The sequence below is a fragment of the Camelus ferus genome, chromosome 9, assembly GCF_009834535.1.
Source record: "Camelus ferus isolate YT-003-E chromosome 9, BCGSAC_Cfer_1.0, whole genome shotgun sequence".
NCBI classification, from domain to species: Eukaryota; Metazoa; Chordata; class Mammalia; order Artiodactyla; family Camelidae; genus Camelus; species Camelus ferus.
In genome coordinates, this window is record NC_045704.1 from 69042701 (window position 1) to 69064801 (window position 22101).

General features: G+C 39.6%; 1 protein-coding gene and 1 long non-coding RNA gene across 3 annotated transcripts in view; one reads left to right on the plus strand and one right to left on the minus strand.

Moving 5' to 3' along the window:
• Nucleotides 1-22101, minus strand: part of DPYD (dihydropyrimidine dehydrogenase) — a 720433-nt gene that overhangs the window by 62755 nt on the left and 635577 nt on the right. The window contains exons 21-22 of one of the 2 annotated variants that reach the window (XM_032487158.1): nt 6329-6399; nt 5194-5215 (exon numbers count right to left, since the gene is read on the minus strand). The exons of the other annotated variant lie outside the window; for it this stretch is intronic. Of the exons in view, the coding sequence (XP_032343049.1) occupies nt 5209-5215; nt 6329-6399 (78 nt within the window). The 3' untranslated portion in view covers nt 5194-5208. Of the gene's footprint in view, nt 1-5193; nt 5216-6328; nt 6400-22101 lie in introns of those variants that run through there. 2 annotated transcript variants of the gene reach the window in all.
• LOC116665899 lies at nt 5593-8645 on the plus strand. Its single transcript, XR_004322679.1, has 3 exons — nt 5593-5664; nt 6700-6704; nt 8634-8645. It is a non-coding gene; the product is annotated as an uncharacterized LOC116665899 (long non-coding RNA).

Consider the following 22101-nt stretch of genomic DNA (forward strand, 5'->3'; position numbering starts at 1 on the left):
AACACCTACATCTTGCCTCTCCCACAGAGAGACCGATGGCGCCACTGAGGACGCATCCGTGATCCAAGATGTTAATGAACACATTTCTTACTGGCAGTGGAGCTTTCAAAGCCTTTTTTCAGTGCCCACCAACCACTCTCCAGTCAGGATGAAGGATGTTAGCTAGGTATGGGACTGAGCACAGATGCAATCTGAATATTCAAGCTGACCCTACTGGTGGATGTTGGCTGCGCACTGAATGTGGCCTGGCTGAAACCTGCTCCAACGTGAGTGTGGCACATAGAAACTGGGACAGATGGCGGGGTCAGTAATAAGGAGCGTGTTTGTTGTTGCCGACTGGGGGCCATTTCTCCTGCCAGCATGACTCCACAGATTCATCCTGGCCTTGGTGACCAGGGGGAGAAAACGACGGTGTTCAACAAGCATTCTGAAAGACAGCATATGGCCAGGAGGAGACCCCCGAGAGCCCCGGGACGAGCTGTGCTGTGCGACACGGTGGCAGCATTGCTCCTGAGCAGTAGGAGGCATGGTGGGTTCAGCCGGCTCCAAACGCCAACAGACGTGACTGAAAACAGCAGGACACGGAATCTGCGAGCTTGGGAGCAACTGTGCGGCGTGCTGCTTCTAAGATGACTTGCTTAATAAGCTACATTCAATTCATGCCTTCTCATTGTACACCCGGAAAATATTCACGTGGCTTGGGTTTTAGGTGACAAAGTGTTGAGAATGTTTGTTGATTAGATAGATAGATAGATAGATAGATAGATATAGATAGATATGTATTTATGTGTGTGTGGGGGTATGTATATGTATTTATGTGTTGTGCCTGTGTGTGCATATATACATTTATGAACTAATAAGAGTGAAGTATTAATGATGCTCGTCTAGAAGCTTAGTTAATTGGGAGTCTCTGGGGGAGTCACTCAAGTTGGTGTCTGCTAATTAAGGCAATGCATCTTCCAGGGATTTGGAGAAGCACGAGCCGGTCTGGCTGTGTGACCGCTCGGGGGTCAGCGTGCCGTAGCACTGACCAGCGTTCACGGACTCCAGCCACGCGGCCGACTTGGTCCGATGCCTTCTACTTGCACAGCGAAGACTTGTGGGCAGTGATACAGTAACACTAATCACAGAATAAAACCCCAAGGTGATTCCACTTCAACTTTTTTCAGGAATTTGGAAATTTTGTCGTTGAGTGTAGTCCTTTTGGAAAAAAAGAAACCTGCCACGATCGCATGTCTCTTCTGAAGCTTTGTGGATTCACAATTCTTGTTCAAGCGTAGATGAATTTCCTGAGACAGTGCCAAATGAGGAGTCCGGGGTGCCACTGGTCCTGTTTCGATGGGTGCCGTTTCTGGTCCCTCACCGTTGTATAGGTCTCCGTGCCTCAGATTCCTCTCCCTCGCTTCTGACACAACACCAAGATCTTCCCAATTACAACTGACCAAGTGAATGGGATTTTTAGAAAACTACAGAGCACTTTTCATTCTTCTGAGAACAAGCTATACAAATAAAAATATATATTCTCAAAGGGATTTCTTAAGACGAATCGTTCAAAGAAAAGTCAAAACATTACGAAAAACCTAATACAACTTCAGATATGCAACAGAATAACGAAACAGTGCCAAACCCAGAGACTGGGTTTTATTCATGGATTTCAAAAGTCTTGGACTTCTGGTATTTAAAACTTCTCTCCCTAGAATTGGAGTTTAACTCTAACATTCTGACAGTGACCAGAAGAGCTCTGGGATCTGCCCAGGGTTTCATCCAAAAGCAAGAATAGAATCTAGCAGGTTTGAGAGAGAATAAAGATGTTTCTGGCTTGTTCTGAAAGTGCAGCTCATTCAGTAAACTGTAGTATCAGTTTCTCCAATAATCAGTTCAGTTTTCTGTTCCACTACAAGGCTGAACATAAATGTGAGCTGAGTGGGCCTGGAGTCACTGAGCTTTGTAAACACGTGGAGGGTAGGGAGAGCTGTCTTCTGAGAACGTGTTACACCCGCAGACCTTGTCACTGTAATCCAAAGTGGGGTGGGATGGGAAGTGCCACTGGCGTGGACTGGTTTCATGTCAGAGAGTACTTGCATTTTCCAGCACAGTCCTGGACATAATGGAAGTTTGATAAATGAGTGTCAGACTGAACTTTGATGCTTGGGAGGCAATGAGGCAGAAGGACACAGGAAGTTCTTGAGCTAGAAGGGAACGAAGTCAGGGTGTGAAGATGGGCGCCCTGGCCCCGCTCTGCCTGGCCTCTCTGACTTTACCTCCTGCCGCTCCCTAACCATCGTGCTCCAGCACAGCGCTGCTGGCTGCTCCTTGAGGCTTCTGCACTGGCTGTTCCTTCTGCCTGGAAACCCCCTCACAGACAGCCACTTGGCTTGCTCTTCATATCTGTGCTCAGATGTCAGCTTCTCAGTCAACTGCAACCTGTCTCCTGACTCCCATACTTTTGACTCCCCCGCCCTGCTCCATTCTTCCCTTTGCCATAGCCCTGTCTCCTAGCAGACTCTCATTTCTGATCCTTAATGTGCATTTTTATGTCCCCTTACTTCAGTATAGGTTCTACAAGGGTAGGATTTATTTTCGTTGATGTATCCTAATTGTCTAGGACAATGTCTGGCAAATGGAAGGGATTTAATAGTTATTTTAGCCAAATGAAACCAAATGAAGAATGACTAGAGGTGACCAGAGGTTCCAGTGCTGTGGTAGCTGAATGCCCTTTGAAGCATCACAAAACATATACCGATGGTGAGGGAGGAATGGTTGACGCCTACAGCAAGTAGCTGCAGTGTGTATCCATGTCCTCCTACCCAAATCCAGCATCCTGGGTATTCTGCAACCACATTCATGAACTACTCAGGGGCTTGCGGAGAGATACCTGCACTCCCATGTTCACTGCAGAAGCATTCACAATAGCCAAGGTGTGGAAACAACTGGTGTTTGTCAATGGATAAATGGATCAAGAGCATGTGTAATGTGTATATATACACATATGCACACACAAACACACACACACACACCCTCCCCCACACAATGGGATATTATTTAGCCATGAGAAATCCTGTCCATTTGCAGCAAAATGGATGGAACTTGAGGGCATTATGCCAAGTGAAATCAGCCAGACAAAGACAAATACTACATGGTATCACAAGTAAACTCTAAATAAAAAAGAAAAAGAAAAGTTAAACTGGTAGAAACAGAGAGTAGAAAAGTGGTTGCCAGGGATCGGGGTGCGGGGAGGGTGGTGGAGGAAACTGACAGAAGTTGGTGAAAGGACACAGACTCGGTTATAAAATGAATAAAGACTGAGAATCTGATGTATAAATGATGACTGTAGTTGATATACTGTATTGTATAAATGAAATTTGCTAAGAGAGTGAGACCTAAATGTTACCACTAAAGTGGAAACAAAAAGAGTAAATATGTGAGGTGATGCATGTGTTAACTTTATGGGGCTAATCCTTTCGCAATGTATACGAATATCAAACCATCCTACCGTACTCTTTAAATATCTTACAATTTTATTTGTCAATTGTGTTTCAACAAAGCTGAAAAAAAAGGAACTACTAAGGGGCTCTAAAATTAAATGGCAGGTGGGAGATCTTCCTTTGGTTCCTCCCTGGCTGTTTGGAAGCAGGGGCTACTAAATTGATTCAGAGGTACCCAAGGTCTGAGAGCTATCCCTGCATAATGCAAAGAAGACAGGAATTTAGGAATCAATGGAAATTAAAACAAATTGAAATGGAATCAATTTCGATTAGATAGTTCTTCAAATCAACTTGCACTCAGAAGACCATTTTTCTGACAAAAAATATGAAATCAATTTCGATTAGATAGTTCTTCAAATCAGCTTGCACTCAGAGGACCATTTTTCTGACAAAAAAATATTCATACTTCACATTAAAGATAAAAAAAATCTATCTTCAGTAGGACTTCACCAAATATTAACAGTGTTATGTGTGATGAACTAACTCCAGAATTCTGCTGAAGGCATTTTAAAGAAACTTCAGGTAACATCAGAGAAGAAAAAGAAACCAGCATCTTTCACACAGTTCCACTCATTTAGGTTTACAGATTCACGAGAATGTCTCTTTTTCTCAAAGACCCAAGGGAAAAAGAAAAGAGAGAAAAGACAAGTAAGTGAAAATGAAAAGATTCTAGGGATTTTTTTCGGTCCTCTCCAAATAGCTCATTCTCAGGAAAGCGTACCTTCTGACAGATTTAACTTCCTCATATTGATTTAACTTCCCTTTCGTCAAGGAAGAGTTAGAAAACTGCACTCTTTTAAAAAACTTTACATAATAATCTTTTTCTAAAAAGAAAAGTAGCAGTTTTTCTTTAGCCTTTCTTTTTGGGCTGAACTCGGTTTAATTTATTCTATAAGCTAAATAATGCCAGTTCTTTACGTCCTTCTTGATTTTGCTTTTTGGCAGTTGAATCGTCTTGATTCTTTTAGATTCGGCTCTTCCAGGGCTGTTTTGATGAAATAGTTGATCAATATTCTTTAGAGACTCATACAAAACTTTCTAAAGCCAGTACTTTCATTTTTAGACTTTGTCACTATAAAAAATATATGTTCACAATGGGAAATTGAGGAAAGAGAAAAGAAAAAGAAAGAAGCCAAAATCATCCAGAATGCGTGCTCTCAGAAATGTCAGTTAACTGTATGGATATCACCATAGCTTTTTTTTTTCCTGTCCACATATACATGTTTTTTTTTTTGAACAAAGCTGGAATCATATTTAGATATAATTAAGTTTCCTGATTTTGTTTTTTTACTTAAGATGAGCATTTCCTAGGTACAGTATACATTATTTTAAAAATATTATATTTATCTTAAAAAGGAGCTACTTTTATTCTACCAAGGGTGTTTGGAACAAAGTATATTTTTGAAATCCTGCTTGGTAGAACAGTTATATAAGAAGTGAGGTTATCTCAGCATTTGCTTTAAACACACCAAAATATCTAATGGTCAGAGTATTTGGAACTGAGAACACTTGACAAATTAGAGTAAATTGTTTGAACTGCAAAGTAAATAAGCCCAGAAAAGTGACTTGAATGACTGCTATTACTGATCGAGATACCGGAAACTCTTGTCCATGGTGCAAAGAAACCTCAGGGACGAGTGGGTCTAGACTCCTGAGTAAGGAAGTTTTGCATCGTCCAGTGACTGTACCAGCTGGGCACACCCTTCTGTGCAGTAACTCCATGTCAAGATCTATGAAAGAGTAAATACACTCTTCATCTATATTCTACAAGGACTCTCTCAGAATTTAAGTCTGTCAAGCAGTCACAGACTAAAAAACAGTTCTTTTTAATCATAAGAAACACTGGACGACAGCATATTCCCGGGCAACTTCTCTATCCGGCAGCTCACAGGTTTAGTTTCTGAGATGAGTAAACTTATAAACCAAAAAGCATTCTGAAAATGAAGTTTACAACCCACCTTTGTGGGGCCATTTCTTATATGCCATCTTGCAAATTTTACTCTGCCAGAATTTGGGCAAAAAGAGTTATTCTTCCTAAGTGTGTAGAGACTGCTTTTCTGTGTCATCAGGAAGAGCTGTCCCCCGGGACACACTGCCCGACTCCCCTAGTATGTCTAGTACCCCCGGTTACAGATCTTTCTTACATGGTAATCATTAATCCTGCTTTGCTTTTCTGGTTGTCAAACTCTAGTGTGTATCATCACAAAACAAATGTCCAATAAAGGATCATTTCAGGATACCTGAGAGCTGAATTTCTGACTCTCAGACTTTGGAACAATATTCTCTGACTTTAAAGTCTTTGATAATTCAAGTGACTTTCCAAAGCAGAAGGACAGAAAAATAGGTATGCTTCTTTTATGTAGATACAGAGGCAAGTGCTTCTCCTCCTGCTTTACACAAATCCAGTAGACGCATCTTTTACATTCTGGGCAGCAAACCGGAACTCTATTAGCTGGTAGATGAAGTAAACTATGTAACTATATGTTCCAGATGTAACCGGGAACAAATACACTCAATCCATGCAAGGTAAAGGCACAGCCCTCAAATGGAAAGAACTAAGAGTGATCAGGTCATTCCACATGAAAAGTCCATTTTGACATTTCTGGTGTATTAGCCGTCTGTGCCTGCTTCGGTGGCCTTAGAAGACTGAAGAGCAATATTCATAATCTCTGCTATTGCTTTGTTAGTTTTTTTTTTTTGAAGACCACTGGATATTTACTACCCTGCAACTTTGCAGTACTGGGGTTGTCCTCATCTCTATAGCAAACAGATTAAAATCAACAGAGGGAGGTTCCAGAGAGTGACAAAAATGACTGGGTTTTTCTTGAGACTGTTGTGATTACCTCTTTATACAGGGGTCTTCTGGGTCATAACGAAATATCAACTGTCTGGAGTCACGTGCTGTGCTTCGCCCCTTTGGTAGATCAGAGAAAGAGAGAACTTTAGTCCATCACTATCATCGGGTGCAGCAAAGAGGAGTGACTGCTCAAGTAGTTTTAGGTGAGTTACCATTTTTCCTTGCAAATTACATTCTTACTCGTTCTACAGATAGGCCAAAATAGCAGTCGTTCTTGCAGTACATTTAACAAATAAAACAATACACCTTTCAGTATGGTGGCTAAGATTCAGTGATGTTGAGGGGAGGACGATCTGTAGAGAGATGTTAGTAAGGCACAGGGTGTTGGGGGGGCAAGTGTGCAACCGTTAATAGGAGAAGATGTCAAAAAAAAATGAAGCATAATAATAGTGCGATTTATCCTTGCTAAACGTACTGCAGTGTGCTATAATTAAATATGAAAACCTAAATTTATCTCTGTGTTCGGTTGTCATTAATTTAACAGGGAGTGCACATGTTCTCATCTAATGGCTGATTTTTTTTTCTCCATGTGCAGCATATTAAAATGTATATTAGCCTCAAGGTGCATAAACACAGAATAATAGACCAAAGGTTCTGGCCTGTGGAGAAAAAAATCCATGCTCAAAGGCCGTCAAGTAGCTGTGATGCAGGGGAGACACTCACTTAGCCTCATTAAGCCAGAGCTCTCTTTTGCTTGTCTTTTGTTCTGCATGACAGCAGCCTCTTTGTTGTATAATAATTCATTCCAAGTTCGTTCCAAGCTACCGAAACTGGTGAACTGTGGCCATTTTAATGAGAAGTATTGCTGGTATGCATAATCTGGAAGCCACGTGGGCCAGACAATCACAGAGCACTGCAGCCAGCAAAATGAGATATTGTCGAAATCACAAATTTGTCAAGTTGTTTTTGGACAGGGTATTATAATAAGCACTAAAATATGCATCCTATTACTCTGCATCTGCCAGTCAAAGATCACAGTAATGAATGCAAGCTGCAGGGTAAAACCAGGCCGTTTTCCTAAGTAAAACAAACCACAGAGTATAGAAAAGAATTATGTGGTAGTTTTTTGTTGTTGTTATTGTTGTTTTGGCATTGCTCAAATTTTTTTTTCTTTTTTTAAAATCCTTTTGCACCAGGAGTCAGGTTCTCCTGGCATGGTGTCCACTGCTAGCGGTGAATACACAGCGCCTGCTGATGCCAGGGACTTAACGTGAATACATTGCTTTTTAATAGGTACGCTTACCAACAGAGAATGCAAAACCTCAAACTCAAGGCTTAAATTGAGTCTAATGAAGAATTCCTTGGAGACAACAGAAAAAAGGAAAGATGAGAGAATCTCTCGCAATGAAACAGGGCCTTATGTTTTATCCTTCCTTACTTCAAATGGCTTAGCCTTCAGGATTTGTTTTGTTTTTGGGGATTTTTTTCCCCCCTTGGGTTTTTTATTTGTTTGTCTGTTCTGTGCTTTTTTGTCTGTCTGGTGGCTGGTTTGCTTTTTAGATTCACCTGAAGTTTCCATACTAGCTAGTTTAAGAAAACTAACACAATGACGTAGAGGGTGAGGCTTTTCACTTGTCGTTAAAAAGGGTCTTTACGGAGAGCAGCCATACGATTTCTCATCTAAACCAGAACTCTTTTGAGAATGAAAGGCAAAGGGGTATCAAAAATTGAGGGCATAAGAACCAGGTTAGTCACAGGTAAACTGGCCTACACCAATTATCCCAACTGTAGGTTCTTGGATTGGCAAATGTGAAAGAAATTCACCATGACCAAGGGGAATACAATACCTCGCTGTCATTTCAGGCAGTCTGCAGTAAATACGAAGGGGTTTTGTTTTTGATTTTGTTTTTGCTTTCAGCCAATAGACTCTCGGGGGCAGGGTGTAGCTCAAGTGGTAGGGTGCATGCCTTGCACGCATGAGGTCCTGGGTTCTATCCCCAGCACCTCCTCTAAAAATAAATAAACCTAATTACCTCTCCCCCACCACTGCCAAAACCAAATAATTAAATAATACAATAATAAACAAATAAAATATTTAAAAAGTCAAACAACAGACTCTCCATAAGGTCTGGCTAGAAATACAATGACTGGAAGACAATCTTAGAATAGGGAGGAGAACCCACTGTTCCACTCTCTTCTAATTCCTCGTTTAAACAAATCTTACTGAACCTTGTTCTAGAATCAGCAGACACTATGAGGGACAGAAGGTTATAAAAGTACCATCCTCATGTTTGGAAGGAACAGGGCCTATTTAGGGACCACTTGACTCAGAGATAAAACTGTATGTGCAGAGGAAGAGCACAACTAAGATTGGTATAGCGGGTTGTAGTGAGATCACAAAGAGCCTTGAAGGCCAAATGAAAGAATTCCTTACACCTGTTGATCACGTCAGCACTGACGGCTCTGGACAGGAAAACGAGTCTTGGAAAGAGCAGAGCAGCAATGACTTACGAGAGGGCCTGAGGGGTGGGGCTGGGAGGAGAAAACCTAGAAGCACAGAGCAGGAGAGCGGGCCTGCCCACCCCAGCTAGAATGCTGATGTTTGAGTTGGATGAACGAGGCTACTCCAAGAGCTCCTGCTCTTTCTGAAGTACTTCTGCTGTAAGATACACCTACTCCCCAAGCTGCGTGATACCGTCTCAGGGTCTCCCGTGTCCTCAGCCCACCAGTCCGTCTTGCCTTCGTGTCCGTCTCTCTGTGTCCTTAGCTCAAGCTCAGTGTTTGGAGAGCAGGTGTCACTTCTTGGGCTCTGCTTTGAGAATGTTCAGGACCAAGAGTGTGAGTCTGTCTACGTGACCCTGTCTAGCCTAGTTGGGCTCGTAGGCTTCTTTCGCCTCCACGTTTAAGCGTGTGAGCACTTTGGGGCATAGCTACCTTATCATACAGGAACAGGTTTGAAAAGGAAGATAAGTGCAAGGCAAACCAGAGCCCTGAGTTTGTCTCAGGAGATACAAGCTAGAAGCTCTGTCCACGGCCGAACCACGGAAGCCTGAAAGTGTAACAAATGTCCTGGGATGTAACGTTTGGAGTCTGAAAGCTGTGATGCATGACAAGCTAAGCTCTTCGGTGCCAGAGGTCTCTGTCTCTGGGGCACAAAGACATCCCTCTATTGTCCAAATGCCTCCCGTTTGGGGTGTACGCGTGTGTGTGTGTGTTCCTCCGGGACATTTGCTTTGAAGTCTGGTCATCAAACTGGGCTTTTCCCTGGTGAGAAAACATCCGTATTTGCCTGCAGTTCGTGTTACTTCCTAAACCGAAGACAGATACACTGCACAGTAACCAGAATGCTTCTCCTCACTCTTCATGTCATTAGATTTTCATCTACCGTTCAAAGTTCTGGTTTCATTTTTCAACTCTGATGATGAATACTAAGAAATATTTTACTTACAGCTCTATTTCATTTTGTAAGGAATAAGAAATATTTCACTTTTTTTTTCTTTACAGACCTCAATAATATTTATCTTCTAAATGGAATCTTCAAAGATACCAGGATTATCTTCTGCCTTGTTACAGATTGGAACATGTCTACCGTGAGATCCCTGGAAATATCTGGCTTTAATTAAAATGAAATGTCACAGTAATGTCATTCCACACTTTGATGTCATGACAAAAATCACTGAACCCCTGTTAAGTAAGCAGAAACACTTGATAAAACGTCTAATGGTCCTTCTACACACATGGAACCCCTCACAGCATGCTGCTCGCATCTCCTTCATACTCTCCTCTTATGTTCTGCCTAGTATTACGGCTGTTTAGCTCTTACATTTCAACTAAATCATAAATTCTTAATCGGTAACACCTGCATCACTCTACATTCACACCACAGAGCCTTTCACGTGCTTTGAGCTCGGTAGATATTAGTGGAGTAGAAAGGTAAGTCTAAATGTTTCACACCCTTCGGAGTTCATCTCTATCATAGAAACGTAACGTGCAGATGTGCTAACGGAGGATGACCAAAAACAGCAATCTTTTGAAAACCAGTATTAATTAAATGCATGGGATATCCTAAGTTAATACTGTACAATTAAAATGCTACAACACGGACCAAACTGACAGCTGATATTGGTGGCAAAATGACATTGCAGAAGAGGGACACTTGACTCCATCTCCACGCCATCACCCTAGTCTACAGCAACAAGGTCTTGCAACCAGATTTCTGTGACAGCCAGTGCCAGCTGCATAATCCGGGGGCCCAATACAAAACACAAACGCAAGGCCCATTGTTTAGAAATGATTAAGGACTTCAACATGGAGTTAGCAGAGCATTAAGCCATGAGCAGGACCCTTTTGAAGAGGGAAATCTTGTGAGACGGCCCAGGTCATACACAGCTGGCCCCGATAACAGTCTTTTCTTGATCATTCTGATTTTGATTTTATATACTTTCTATTTTCACACAGCAGTGTGATGACACATTTAAAATGAAATTTAGATAATATCACTGTTTCTGTGCAAAACCATTTGACAGCTTTCCTTTGTACACTTAATATATAATCCAAGTTCTTCTTCATGGCTCTAGGTGATGTGGCCACTGCCAGCCTCTCAAATTCTTGGTGATGTCACTTTTAGCCTTTCTTCCCAGCGTTGGCCACGCAGGCCTTCTTCCAGTCTATAGTACAGACGCTTTTCTCTCCCAGTGGAATACTGTTCTCTGACTCCTTAGCCTTCAGATCTCATTTCAAATGTAACTCCCTCAGAGAACCCTTCCCGGTCCTCAAATCAAAGTTCCACATAGTCTCTTAAGCATACCTTCTCTCCTTCATGACGGTGATCACAAACTGTAACTTCTTTAAAAATTAAAATTGTTTCTCTCTATCATCTGACTGTAATCTCCAAGAGGGCCAGAACCCGGTCTGTCTTACCCACCACAGTATAACATTTGGCACAGAGCCTAGCTTACAACAGGTGCTTAGTAAACATGTTGAATGAAAGGACTTGACAATGAATAAATGAATGAATGAAAAGGCCGTTCAAATGCTCAGTGACATTTTTCTCATTGTTGTTATTCTTTTCATGAAGTTAAGATATAATTTCCTTGGGTGACTGGAGATACAAGCAGCTCACTCAGGCATGGGGAAGGGGGAGTCCTAGGCTCTGCTCTGTACCCAGGAAGAAGCTATTTTCTCAGGATAATGAATATATTAATATTTATTTCTATTATACAAAATAAAACCCGAGATCTAAGTACATTCCTGCATACAATCATAACTTTCTGGATAGTTTGAGATATAATGCCTCTTTCTGAGGTCTTCTCTTTCTCATTTTCTATTTTATTTCAGAAGAATGAGCTGTTATTTTTACTTGCCACCCTGTTCTCCTTTGGCTTCAAACAGAATGAGGGCTATTTGTAAGAAATACACAAATAAAGTATATCACATCTTGCTGAAATTCTAGTATGTTATTATAACAAATGTTTTTCATGGCAATATTCATTGCATTATGTTCAAGTGTTTTTGTTGTTGGTCTGGAAATACTAGAAGCATAATTACTAGCTTTGACAAAGTAATAAAGTCAATAGAATAAAGCTATGCTAGGATTATTGCCTCTTGCCATAAGATAAGCAGCAAAACTAAGTCAGCGCACATATGGAAAATTAATATTGATATCAAATCCAGCCATCTGATGCTCAGAATAACAAATCATTACACTCTTATAGTATTCTTCTATGAAACACATTCCTTTTATAACTTGATGGTATAGAAAACATTAAAATACTTTACATGTATTTATATAGCACCTTACTTCATTTAGGAGCTTTTTATTTTATATATATATTTAATATATATTTTTATTTTATTACATATATTATGCTTACATATAATATATATTCTATGAATAAATATATTTTACATATATATAAAATTTCTTTTGATTGTCTCTAATAGTTCTGTGAAATCAGCAGGAAGATTTGTCTCCATTCTCCAGGTGAGAAAATTGAGGCTCAGAAATATTGTCTATGACCATGCAATCAGCTAATGGTAGAGTCAGAATTCAGATCTTCAGATTCTTGTTCTTTCTATTTAATTGTCCTCCGTTTAACAGATACAGCAGATACAAAATGCTTTTTAGATGAAAAACATTCTAATGAACATCTTCTACTATTGCACAAGAAAACCTAATAGCAAGCAGTTAATTCATGAAGAAGTCTTACAATAATTCATGAAGAAATTTTACCACAGTACATTATCTGACTCTGTCTCGTACTATTTACTAACCTCCTCAGCCTTTCCCCATCAAAAAGAAGTATATTTAATTAATATTACAGTTATTTAAGAACTAACTTTGTCTAGCCTCACTTAATTTTACGAAAAAGTATTAATTACCATGATTTCTTGGTTTCCCATCAAAATGCAGTTGAGGACATTTCTGCTGGTATTTGCAGGAAGCTCCTCCTGATAACTCTGCGAAGCACTTACATCATAGGAAGCATTTTCAACACTTCTGGTGGCAAAATACACTGTGCAGTTCTGGCCAAGGTTTCCAAGGCTACGGCTGACTTATTTCCTGACCTAAACCATCTCTAAATGAGATTTAAGAGTTTAAAAGCCGAGAGTGAATGCATGGTTGGGTTACATTATAGTCAGATGAATGAGATTTGCAAGGTCAACGTCAGTATTAAATTTAGGTGTAAAATGTGAAGGTAGGAAGTTTGAATGATGTTTCCACTTTGTTAGTTGACTGACTCACAAATATGAAAACATACACGTACAGATGCACATATTTAATATTAATTAATGTATCTATTAGATGACGGTGTGACATCACATACACACTTATATTTAATAGATATTCATACATATAATATATGATGTGTGCTATATAATATATGTTTAGAGGCATACATATGATAGATATTGACATATACAATAGAAAAGATATTGACATGCAATACTGTGTATATATATTGGTATCTATGATTAGCTATATGATATCTACACTCTCAGTTCTTTGGTCAAGTTGTCACTTTCTTAGGTCCACCATGACTGAGAAATGGATACTTTTTCAAGTTTATGATTCCCATTGCATTTTTCCTACTGATAAAGTAGAATTTTAAATATAACTTGTTTTATTTTTGTCTGTCCTCAATTTGAGTGCTTCCTAGTTCATTAAATTTAGAAATCCCTTCTCGTTGCCTCTCTGCCATGTACTTAATGATCTGTAAAACACTTAAAAACACTAGAGGAGTCCATTTTTTTTAAAAGAAACCCTACCGAGAAGGCTTCTGAAATGTGAGAAAATCTTTTGTAATCAGTCATTTATTTATCTGTGCTTTAACTATAATTTTCATATAGTAGAGGTAGGCTTTTGCAGGGCAAACCTGCAGTGTGTTCTGCAGGTCAACCTGATGATAACTGATAACAGCCTATTTTTTAAAAAAACTTTTGCATTACCTCTGTGACAGAACTAGTTTAGAGGTTAATGAGCAGAATTACAATCCAGAAGAACAGGATTTAGGTTCAGCTGGGGAATCTCATCACGATCACATTTGTGGACAACATGGTGACGTGGCTTGACAGGTGTCTGAGGCCAGGCTGTCTGCTGCAGAACATGGTGAGGACAGTATTAAGAGTGTATGTCTAGGTCATCTGTACGGTATAGGTACCCTTGTCCTAGGTAAGTTAATGTGTTTTGCTTGTGTCATCACAGATGTGGAACAAGCTAGAGCTGTATTAGCCTAACTTTTCCTCAAGACCTGGTCATGGAGTGGGGAGTTAGCCTCAATTGGTTATTTTGTTTGGGGGGAGTGTCTGCCTGACCTGAATAGTTGAGCACCCCGACCTGGGCTGGGTACTATTAAGCACGTGGGTGTATATTAACACTTGGAACATATTTTTCTGTTTGATTTCACTACTATACTTCGAATTTCATGCTTTCTAAAATCAAAGGCTTTTCACATTTCATATTTCCAGGCACTGTCACGTGTCTGATCTTGGAATCATCATTTAAATGATTCATAGTTCTTTTCATCCACCAAACTTTATAACCTGTTGTTCTTTGGCTCCTGTTTGAAGCTTGATCCTTTTGGCTTTGTGTCCAAAAATTCTCTTTGAATTTTTACCTGAGTCATTAAAAAAGAGCCACTTCTATGATTTGTCTCTGGGTAGGAGGCCACAACTTGCTTTAGCTGTTTTTATTATCCTAATACACTGAAAGCTTGATTTTGCTGAAATTTGTTCTGCACTTTCATTCTGGCTCCAGGTCTCCTAATAATACTGTTTTCTAAGTTGTGTCCATTAAATATCTTATTTGGCATTATTATTTCGTACATTCATATCTTACCTTTATCTTATATTTCACTTCATTTCTTCTTCCTTATTTGTAACCTCTTCAGATTTTTTTTGTGCAAGTTAGCTTTTCCTGAGAATTGGAAGCAGCTCCCAAATTATAACCATCTACAAACTTCCTCAGTGTTCTTTTGACCTCACTTTCTGATGATGTCACTAAATAAAACACATGAGGTGCTTCTTACTTTGAGATCTGATTTTATTGCGTTATCTATACCAGGACTTCTCAACTTCAGAGACCCCTTTTTAGTGTGTTACCATCCTCTGGCCTTTTCCTCATTGGGGAGACTTACTACTTACGTGGGATTTTATCCCTCAGATGAGGTAGGTTTTGCTACTGACCTCTGAGGAACACAAATGCCCAGTTATCCCTACCCTGTTTCCATTATTAAGTCAGTTCTCTGCACAGGACAACAAAATTTCTCTCATTTCCATGGTGACTGAATGGAGAAGCAATGATTACAAGGAATCAGCCAGAGCACATGAGACAGAAAAGAGGAGACTGGAAATTTCTCCAGACTCAGGGAAGACGTATTCCAAGGCACAGAATGGAGAATTGCTTCTGAAATATTTCACTTTCTGTGAAAACTGCCCGCACTTCTTGATGGATATATTTTCAAGTCGTATAAACATTCCCGTATCTGTAATATGTGTATAAGCTCTCCTTTATTTTTGACACTTTTATTCACCCTTAATGGTACATGGAGCTAAAAGTGATATATTTCCTAGACATGGGTTGATTTCAGGTGATGTGTATCTGCAACCGGAGAATAAGATTCTTTGCAATGAGCGGTGTTGAATAGGGGCTTCCACAATAATCAGGCATCACGTCTTGGACTTGACTGCTCAGGAAAACCGTATGTATTCTTACTGCAATGCTGGATGCTTAAGAATGTTTTCCTTCATTCTGCAGTTAACAAAAATGACCCTGAAAAGTACACTGATAGCAAGCAGTATCACACCAATTATACCCTTCACTGCGTTTGATTGTAGGGTTTTCTCTTTATTAGCTTAAAAGTGAGCAATACCAACTCCAATTCCCCAGGGCCTTTTGTGCTTCTACAAATCATGTCAAGTTGCTCACAACCACTGAATTCATTGCTCTGATTTAGAGACAGCAGTACATTGGATGAGAATTTAAAAACAACAATAGCAAAAAACATGAAAGTCTTCAAATTGCACAAATTTGCAATTTCAGAGAGTTTTATATCTAGGGGAATGTTCTTTTTATGAGGATTCTTCATGCTTCTCATTTACTGTAGATGACTTTTGGAGAGTTCCACTCTGGAAATGGCAAAGTACCTGGTGTTGCTCTTCTTCTGCAGATAAGTCACCACACACACACATACAAAGTCATCCAAAGGCACCAAAGAATGCCCAAAAGGAGGCAGTAATGGAGGGAAGTTGATATTAAGAAGAAGGGAATGACAACATTCTTTTTGCTTGAGGATGGGCTCAGGTAGTACCAAGCAGGGAGGTTAAAATTCAGAGAGAAATGCACACACTTACTGGGTGAGAAATCAGAGTTCAGTACCATCAAAGCATCTAGAAACTGGGAGAATATCTAGGGAAGGGGAAAGCTACAAACAGAGAGCATCAAATTCTGCATATGTATTTGATCCAAATCTCTGGCTGACCTCTGAGCCACGCATGTGCTTGGCAGACTCCAAGCAGCCCAGCTAAGACCGACATAACTGAAAAGATATTTCAGCTGCTGCTAAGTACAGAGGGGACAGTGTTTGGGGCTTGCATTCAGATAAGTTAACTGTCTGCTGAAACAAACAAAAAATCAGTACTTTTAGTTAGCAAATAATAGAGTCCAGAGTCTCTACAATGTATCATTCTCACTGTCTAGAAACAATAAAAAAAATTACCAGACTTACTGAAAAAGCAGGAAATTGTGATGACTCACAAGAGAAAGGGCAGTCAATGGAGTTCAATTCTGAGATGATTCAGATATTGGAGTCAGAGGTCAAGGGTTGTAAGGCAGCTATTGTCACTATGCTCACGATTTTTATAAAAACAAATATAATGATCATGAGTGATAAGAAACCTTGCAGGAAAGAAAAGCTTTCAAAATGAATCAAGAAGGCATTCTAAAACTGAGAAATGTGGTGTCTGGAGTAAAAAAAAAATTCTCTAGGTGGGCTTCATAGCATGGTGGAGATGGCAGAAGAAGAAAGACTCAGTGAACATGAAAGGAGATCAGTGGAAATTATCCAGTTGGAAAAACAGAGAAAATAAACAATTTAAAACATAAATAGATTAAAGAACCTCAAGGACCTGTGGAACAATATCAAAGTCTAACATACGTTTAATGAGAGTCTCAGGATAGGGGAAGGAAAGAAGGGCACACAAAAACTATTTGAAGAAATACTGGCCAAATCCTGCCCCAATTTAGCAAGATGCATCCATTCGCAAATTCAAGAAGCCCAGAGAAGCTTAAGCTGAATAAATACCATAGAGGATTTCTGCAGATTTATAACATTTTAATTTTATGTAGAGGCTCTGAATTTGGAATATGTTTGGAGAGAAATGTAGCAAAGGGGATATAGAAAAATGTGAAAATGACAAGAATCACCTAGAAATGCATTTTGTTTCCTTTAAATCTATTATTAAAATCTTAAACAGGTGTATTGTAAGAATGAATTATCTATTAGATAATTAAGTAAAATAACATTATTCAGTTGCTATGCCACTTAAATAAATTCTAAGATTTCCCTTCATCTCCCTCCCTCCCTTTCTCACTTCCTCCCTCTCTCTCTCCTTTCCTCCCTCCCTTTTATCCTGGAGAAGGACAAAGAACGTAGTTTTTCTTATTGGCATCATTAGATTGAGGAAGAAATGACATTTTATTATTTGGGTCAAGAGTTCTTGTGATAGCCAGTATAAAACCAATTTTATACTTACTGCATATTTAACTAACTTCTCCACAATTGTTATACAGTAGAGTGCTGGGCTTTCTAAGATGACTTTAGAATAACTTCTATTTAAGAGACATGAAATTAAAACAGAAAGTTACTTTATGAAAATGGGCTATAAGGAAAAAAATAACAAGACAACTTCTCTCCTTGATCCATTCAGAATATTAGAATAGAGTGAGTAGGAACTTAGACTTGAAATGCAAGACAGAATGTTTTCTCTACGTACTCATGACAGAATGTTAGGTATACACCCTCAGTTGAATGAACACCCTGTATCTTTTCTATAATATTGATGAGGGTTCAAAATGGATGCCTCTTTAATATGCCACCTGATAAAGGTAAGATTAGAGGTCCTGCAGAAATTTGAAGGCCGAATGATGGGGTGTCTGATTCTGAGAAATAAATTAACTCTTTACATAGGAACGAAAGAGTGCACGAGGCTTACCCTCCTGTTAGCCCTCTCTACTTCCCCAGGTTCAAAGTCAATTACAATTTCATTGGTACTTGAAGTTTCCCTTATTGTCACATACTTCGATTATCTGAATTTTAAAGAGACCACACAGCCTTACACGTGAACCCCGTCACAGCTGGAAGGCTGCCACCCACGTTATTTACTTCGTCGACAAGAGACTGCACCATTACTGGGACTCACTAATGTGAAATCTGAATAAAAGCCTTACTTTAATTACTGCTTTCATTTTTTTTTCAAAGCCCAGTTCTTAACAAATATTGAAAACATAAATTTGGACCTGGTCACTGTTCTCCAGTTAATTCTTCAAATAGCTTCAGGACAGCTTTAGTTAACTTGGCAGAATACCCTCAAAAGCGAATTAGCGTGTTTAACAACTTGGCCAGTCTCACCCTCATCCCCGCCCCAAGCAAAGCCCGTTTCATTTCCAGCAGGCTAGAATGCATACAGTGGTCTAAATTCCATCCTGTGTTCCTATCTTGAATTGGCTGATTTGGAGGCAGGCAGACTTCCTCTGTATCTCATGCAATTTAGAAACAACAGCAGATTAGCGATTAAATTGGCTGAACAACTTCTGGCTCATATCAATTAATTTCTCCAAGGATTTTTCCTTAAATAAAGCATCTTTTCTGCACAGCTGCAGGGAACGTCTCAAACAGCCCAACTATATAATACAGCACTAGCTTTGAATACTTTCATTTTTAATGTTAGAAGCTCTGTCACAGAAAACAGCCCGGAAACTCTGTGGGGGCAATCCACCATTATTCTACGTGGATACAAGGATAAGAAATAACAGTATCGATGTTCCAGTAAATTGACTCTTTATAAACAAGAACTCTCACCTTTTGAAAGCATCTGCCCTCATGAGGGACCCAGGGGTATTTCTAAGCCAGTCCAGAAAGAGTTATATATTTGGCAGCCGGAGAAGTAGTCTCCTTCATTTTAAATTCAACATGAAATCTAAACCGTGTGTAGTTAAAGTGATTTTCCAAGTGGAAAGAAAGCCACCACCCACCCAAGTCCACGCACACACTGGGTCGTGTGAATAGCACTGGATGAACAGCTCTCCTTTAGACGCAGGGCTGAGAAGAGAAGGTTGTGATATTCACTTGCTTCTGGTCCCTAGAGTTTGATTCTTAAGAAAAAGCGCAAGGTTAAAACTTTGTACAGTAAAACTGTCTTCGTGCAAATGGCAAAAAACACACACTTTCCTTGTAGGGTTTCCTTAAGATGACTCGCGGTTTGCTTGTATTGTCCCCTCAGCCTTTGAGAGCTGATTGACCCAGCAACCTGCTCCTTCCAGACGTCTCTCAATTCAGAGGTACCAGGAATTACCTGCCAGGAATTGCATTTTATGTTGAGAACTCTCCAGACACATGCAAGAATCTAGAAATTTGCCACATGGGCTAAAACTTGTGCTTTAAAGTTGAAGAAAATCGGAATTTAATGCAGATACAGGAATATTACCTATGGAAGGTATAGTCTGAGCATTCTGGAAAATGTCCTTATATTTTATTTTCAGTAGTTTTTATTACCACTAATGTTTTCAATAATTTTACAGGGTCTATTAATGCTTAATTAGAAAATGGAAATGTTTCTGCTAACAAAATTTAGATTTTGTAAAAAATGAAATTATGTTTTAGACAAGACTCTTCTTGAATAGATTTATATATTAAGTTTTTTTTTTTTTTAAATGGAGGTACTGGGGATTGAACCCAGGACTTCGTGCATGCTGAGCATGAGCCCTACCACTGAGTTATACCCACCCTGCTTAAGTTTTTATAGTGGAATTCTTTTTTTTTTTTTCCTTTCAGAGGATATCCAATGGAAAATATATATTTATCCAAAGTTTTAGTGCAGATTAAAAGTTAAAATTATTTTGGCCACAGGAAGAACATGATAAACACTTCTATGGAATATCTACCTCATACTTCTACACTCCCTGGATTTATTTAGTATCTGGGCATTAGATTTAAAAATTAAAGGCCATATCACTCCATTTTCTGTAAGTTAGCACTTCTTGACTCTGTACAATTCTTGGACATAATTGCTTCGGGTCTCCAGAGGAAGATCAGTGAGCAACTAATGAGAGATTCCTGGTAAAAGCAGATAGAATGAGACAACGACCGCATAACTGAGATCAAATTATATCCACAGGGAATACGGTGTCTCAATGGTCTATAAAAGCCTACAGGAGAGCTCACTACTGCGGATGAAGTGTGTGAAGAGTTCTTCTGAGTTGGTGAAAAGTCTGAGTTACAGATTCTCGGGAGGGAAATGCACTTTCGGGTACATCCACTGGAAAAAATTGCTACCAAATGCTCATTTAAAACAGCACACTCATTGTTGGTTTTCACATGAATTTTGATAGCATACTTGAAAGCTGTTAATTATCTTAAGTAGGTTAAACAGTTTCTTGAAATGTGTTTATACTAATAATTTGTTTAGCGACACAGGCCTTTTTATATTATAGCATAAAGGTATATCACGGGCCGCCAACGAACGAACATCCTGCGTTCTAAATTAGTTGTGTCTAAAATTCGCAAGTTCGTAGTTTTTCAGTACCAGTCTCTGGAAAAACTCTAGGCCTTTCTGAGGTCCACTACTCTTATTCAATATTCACAAATATATGACTTTAATTCCATGTGATCACATCTTAATAGAGTTACGTTTTCAGGTTTGTATGACAGATTTCTACAGTGTGCGGTAAGCCTGAAGTTCTTCTTTCAGGCACATGTTCACAGGTTCGAATTGCAAATCTGAGGGACTCTGAGAAGAGCAACCCTTTACTAAGTGTGGTGTTCTCCAAATAGTGTTAAACTTTTCCCAGAGAGATCCGAATTTTACGACTAATACCTACCTTGCTCTGCAACAGGCACCCCTACAATGCTCGACGGGCCGCCACAGTCAGGGGCCAAACATGCTCCAAAATCAAAGTGCACTTTGCCAGCAGCCATTCTTCACCCTTTTGCGAGGGATGTGGAATGGCTAGGAGTTTGGGTTCTGATTTCCTGCCATCCAGGTTCAAATCCCAGCTCGACGGCATACTAGCTGTGGCTCGGTCTCTTCATCTGAGAAGCGGGAATATGTATCAGTGAGCGCCGTTGCACAGGTCGTAGGGTTAAATCCGGTAACAGAAGTAAGGCGCCCAGCCGAGCACATGGCATTTAGGGAGAGCCAGGAGAAAGTTAGCAAATGTCACCTACTGGCTAGAAATCTACCAGAAAGGAAGTCAGGTTCACTTGGCATGACTTGTTCTTACCGAGTTTTCGTCTCTCCCTCCCTGTGAGCATTATTTTAGACAAATTCTGCTTCCAAAAGAACACTTTTTACTCCTCCTTTTTCACAATCATATATATATTTAAACCAGTGAGTTTAAATATTTTCTAGGGGACCAAATGCTACTTTATATTCAGAAAATTTCAGAAGTCCCCTCTGGAAGAACCAGTGCATTTTCGGTTTGGGCACTCCCCCCGTGTGTGGTAATTTCTCAGAGACGACGGGAAGCTGCGTCTGATCACACCTTCAGGCTTTTTCAGGTCCCTGGAACAGTGTGTCTGGGGCTGGAGACTTGAATTTGGTGGTTAATAAGTACTTCCTGACTCAACCTGCTCACACGGAAACAGGGCTTCAGTCTCCATCTAGTGATTTCTGCTCTGCTCTTTCCAGATTGAGATGGTCCTTCTTAGTGGAGAAGATGGAAACAAAATAGGAGTTGAGTAGTTCTGCTACCTGTGTGTCATCTGTAAACACTTCATAGTTTTAAACGCACTTTCCGAAGAAATGGTCTGATCACTACCATTTCCATCTGGCAGCTCTAAAAAAAATACCGAATGTTACTGATGAGATGGATATCAACCATATTGCTCTATTATTTTTTTTTAAATTTTATTGTTATCATTTTTTAATTTCTTAAAAAAAATTTTTTTTTGGAGAGGTAATTAGGTTTCTTTCTTTCTTTTTAATGGAGATACCAAGGATTGAACTCAGGACCTCGTGCATGCTAACCATGCACTCTACCACTGAGCAGTTTCCTCCCGCCTCCATATTACTCTCTTCTTTTCTTTCCAACTCAAAATGTCT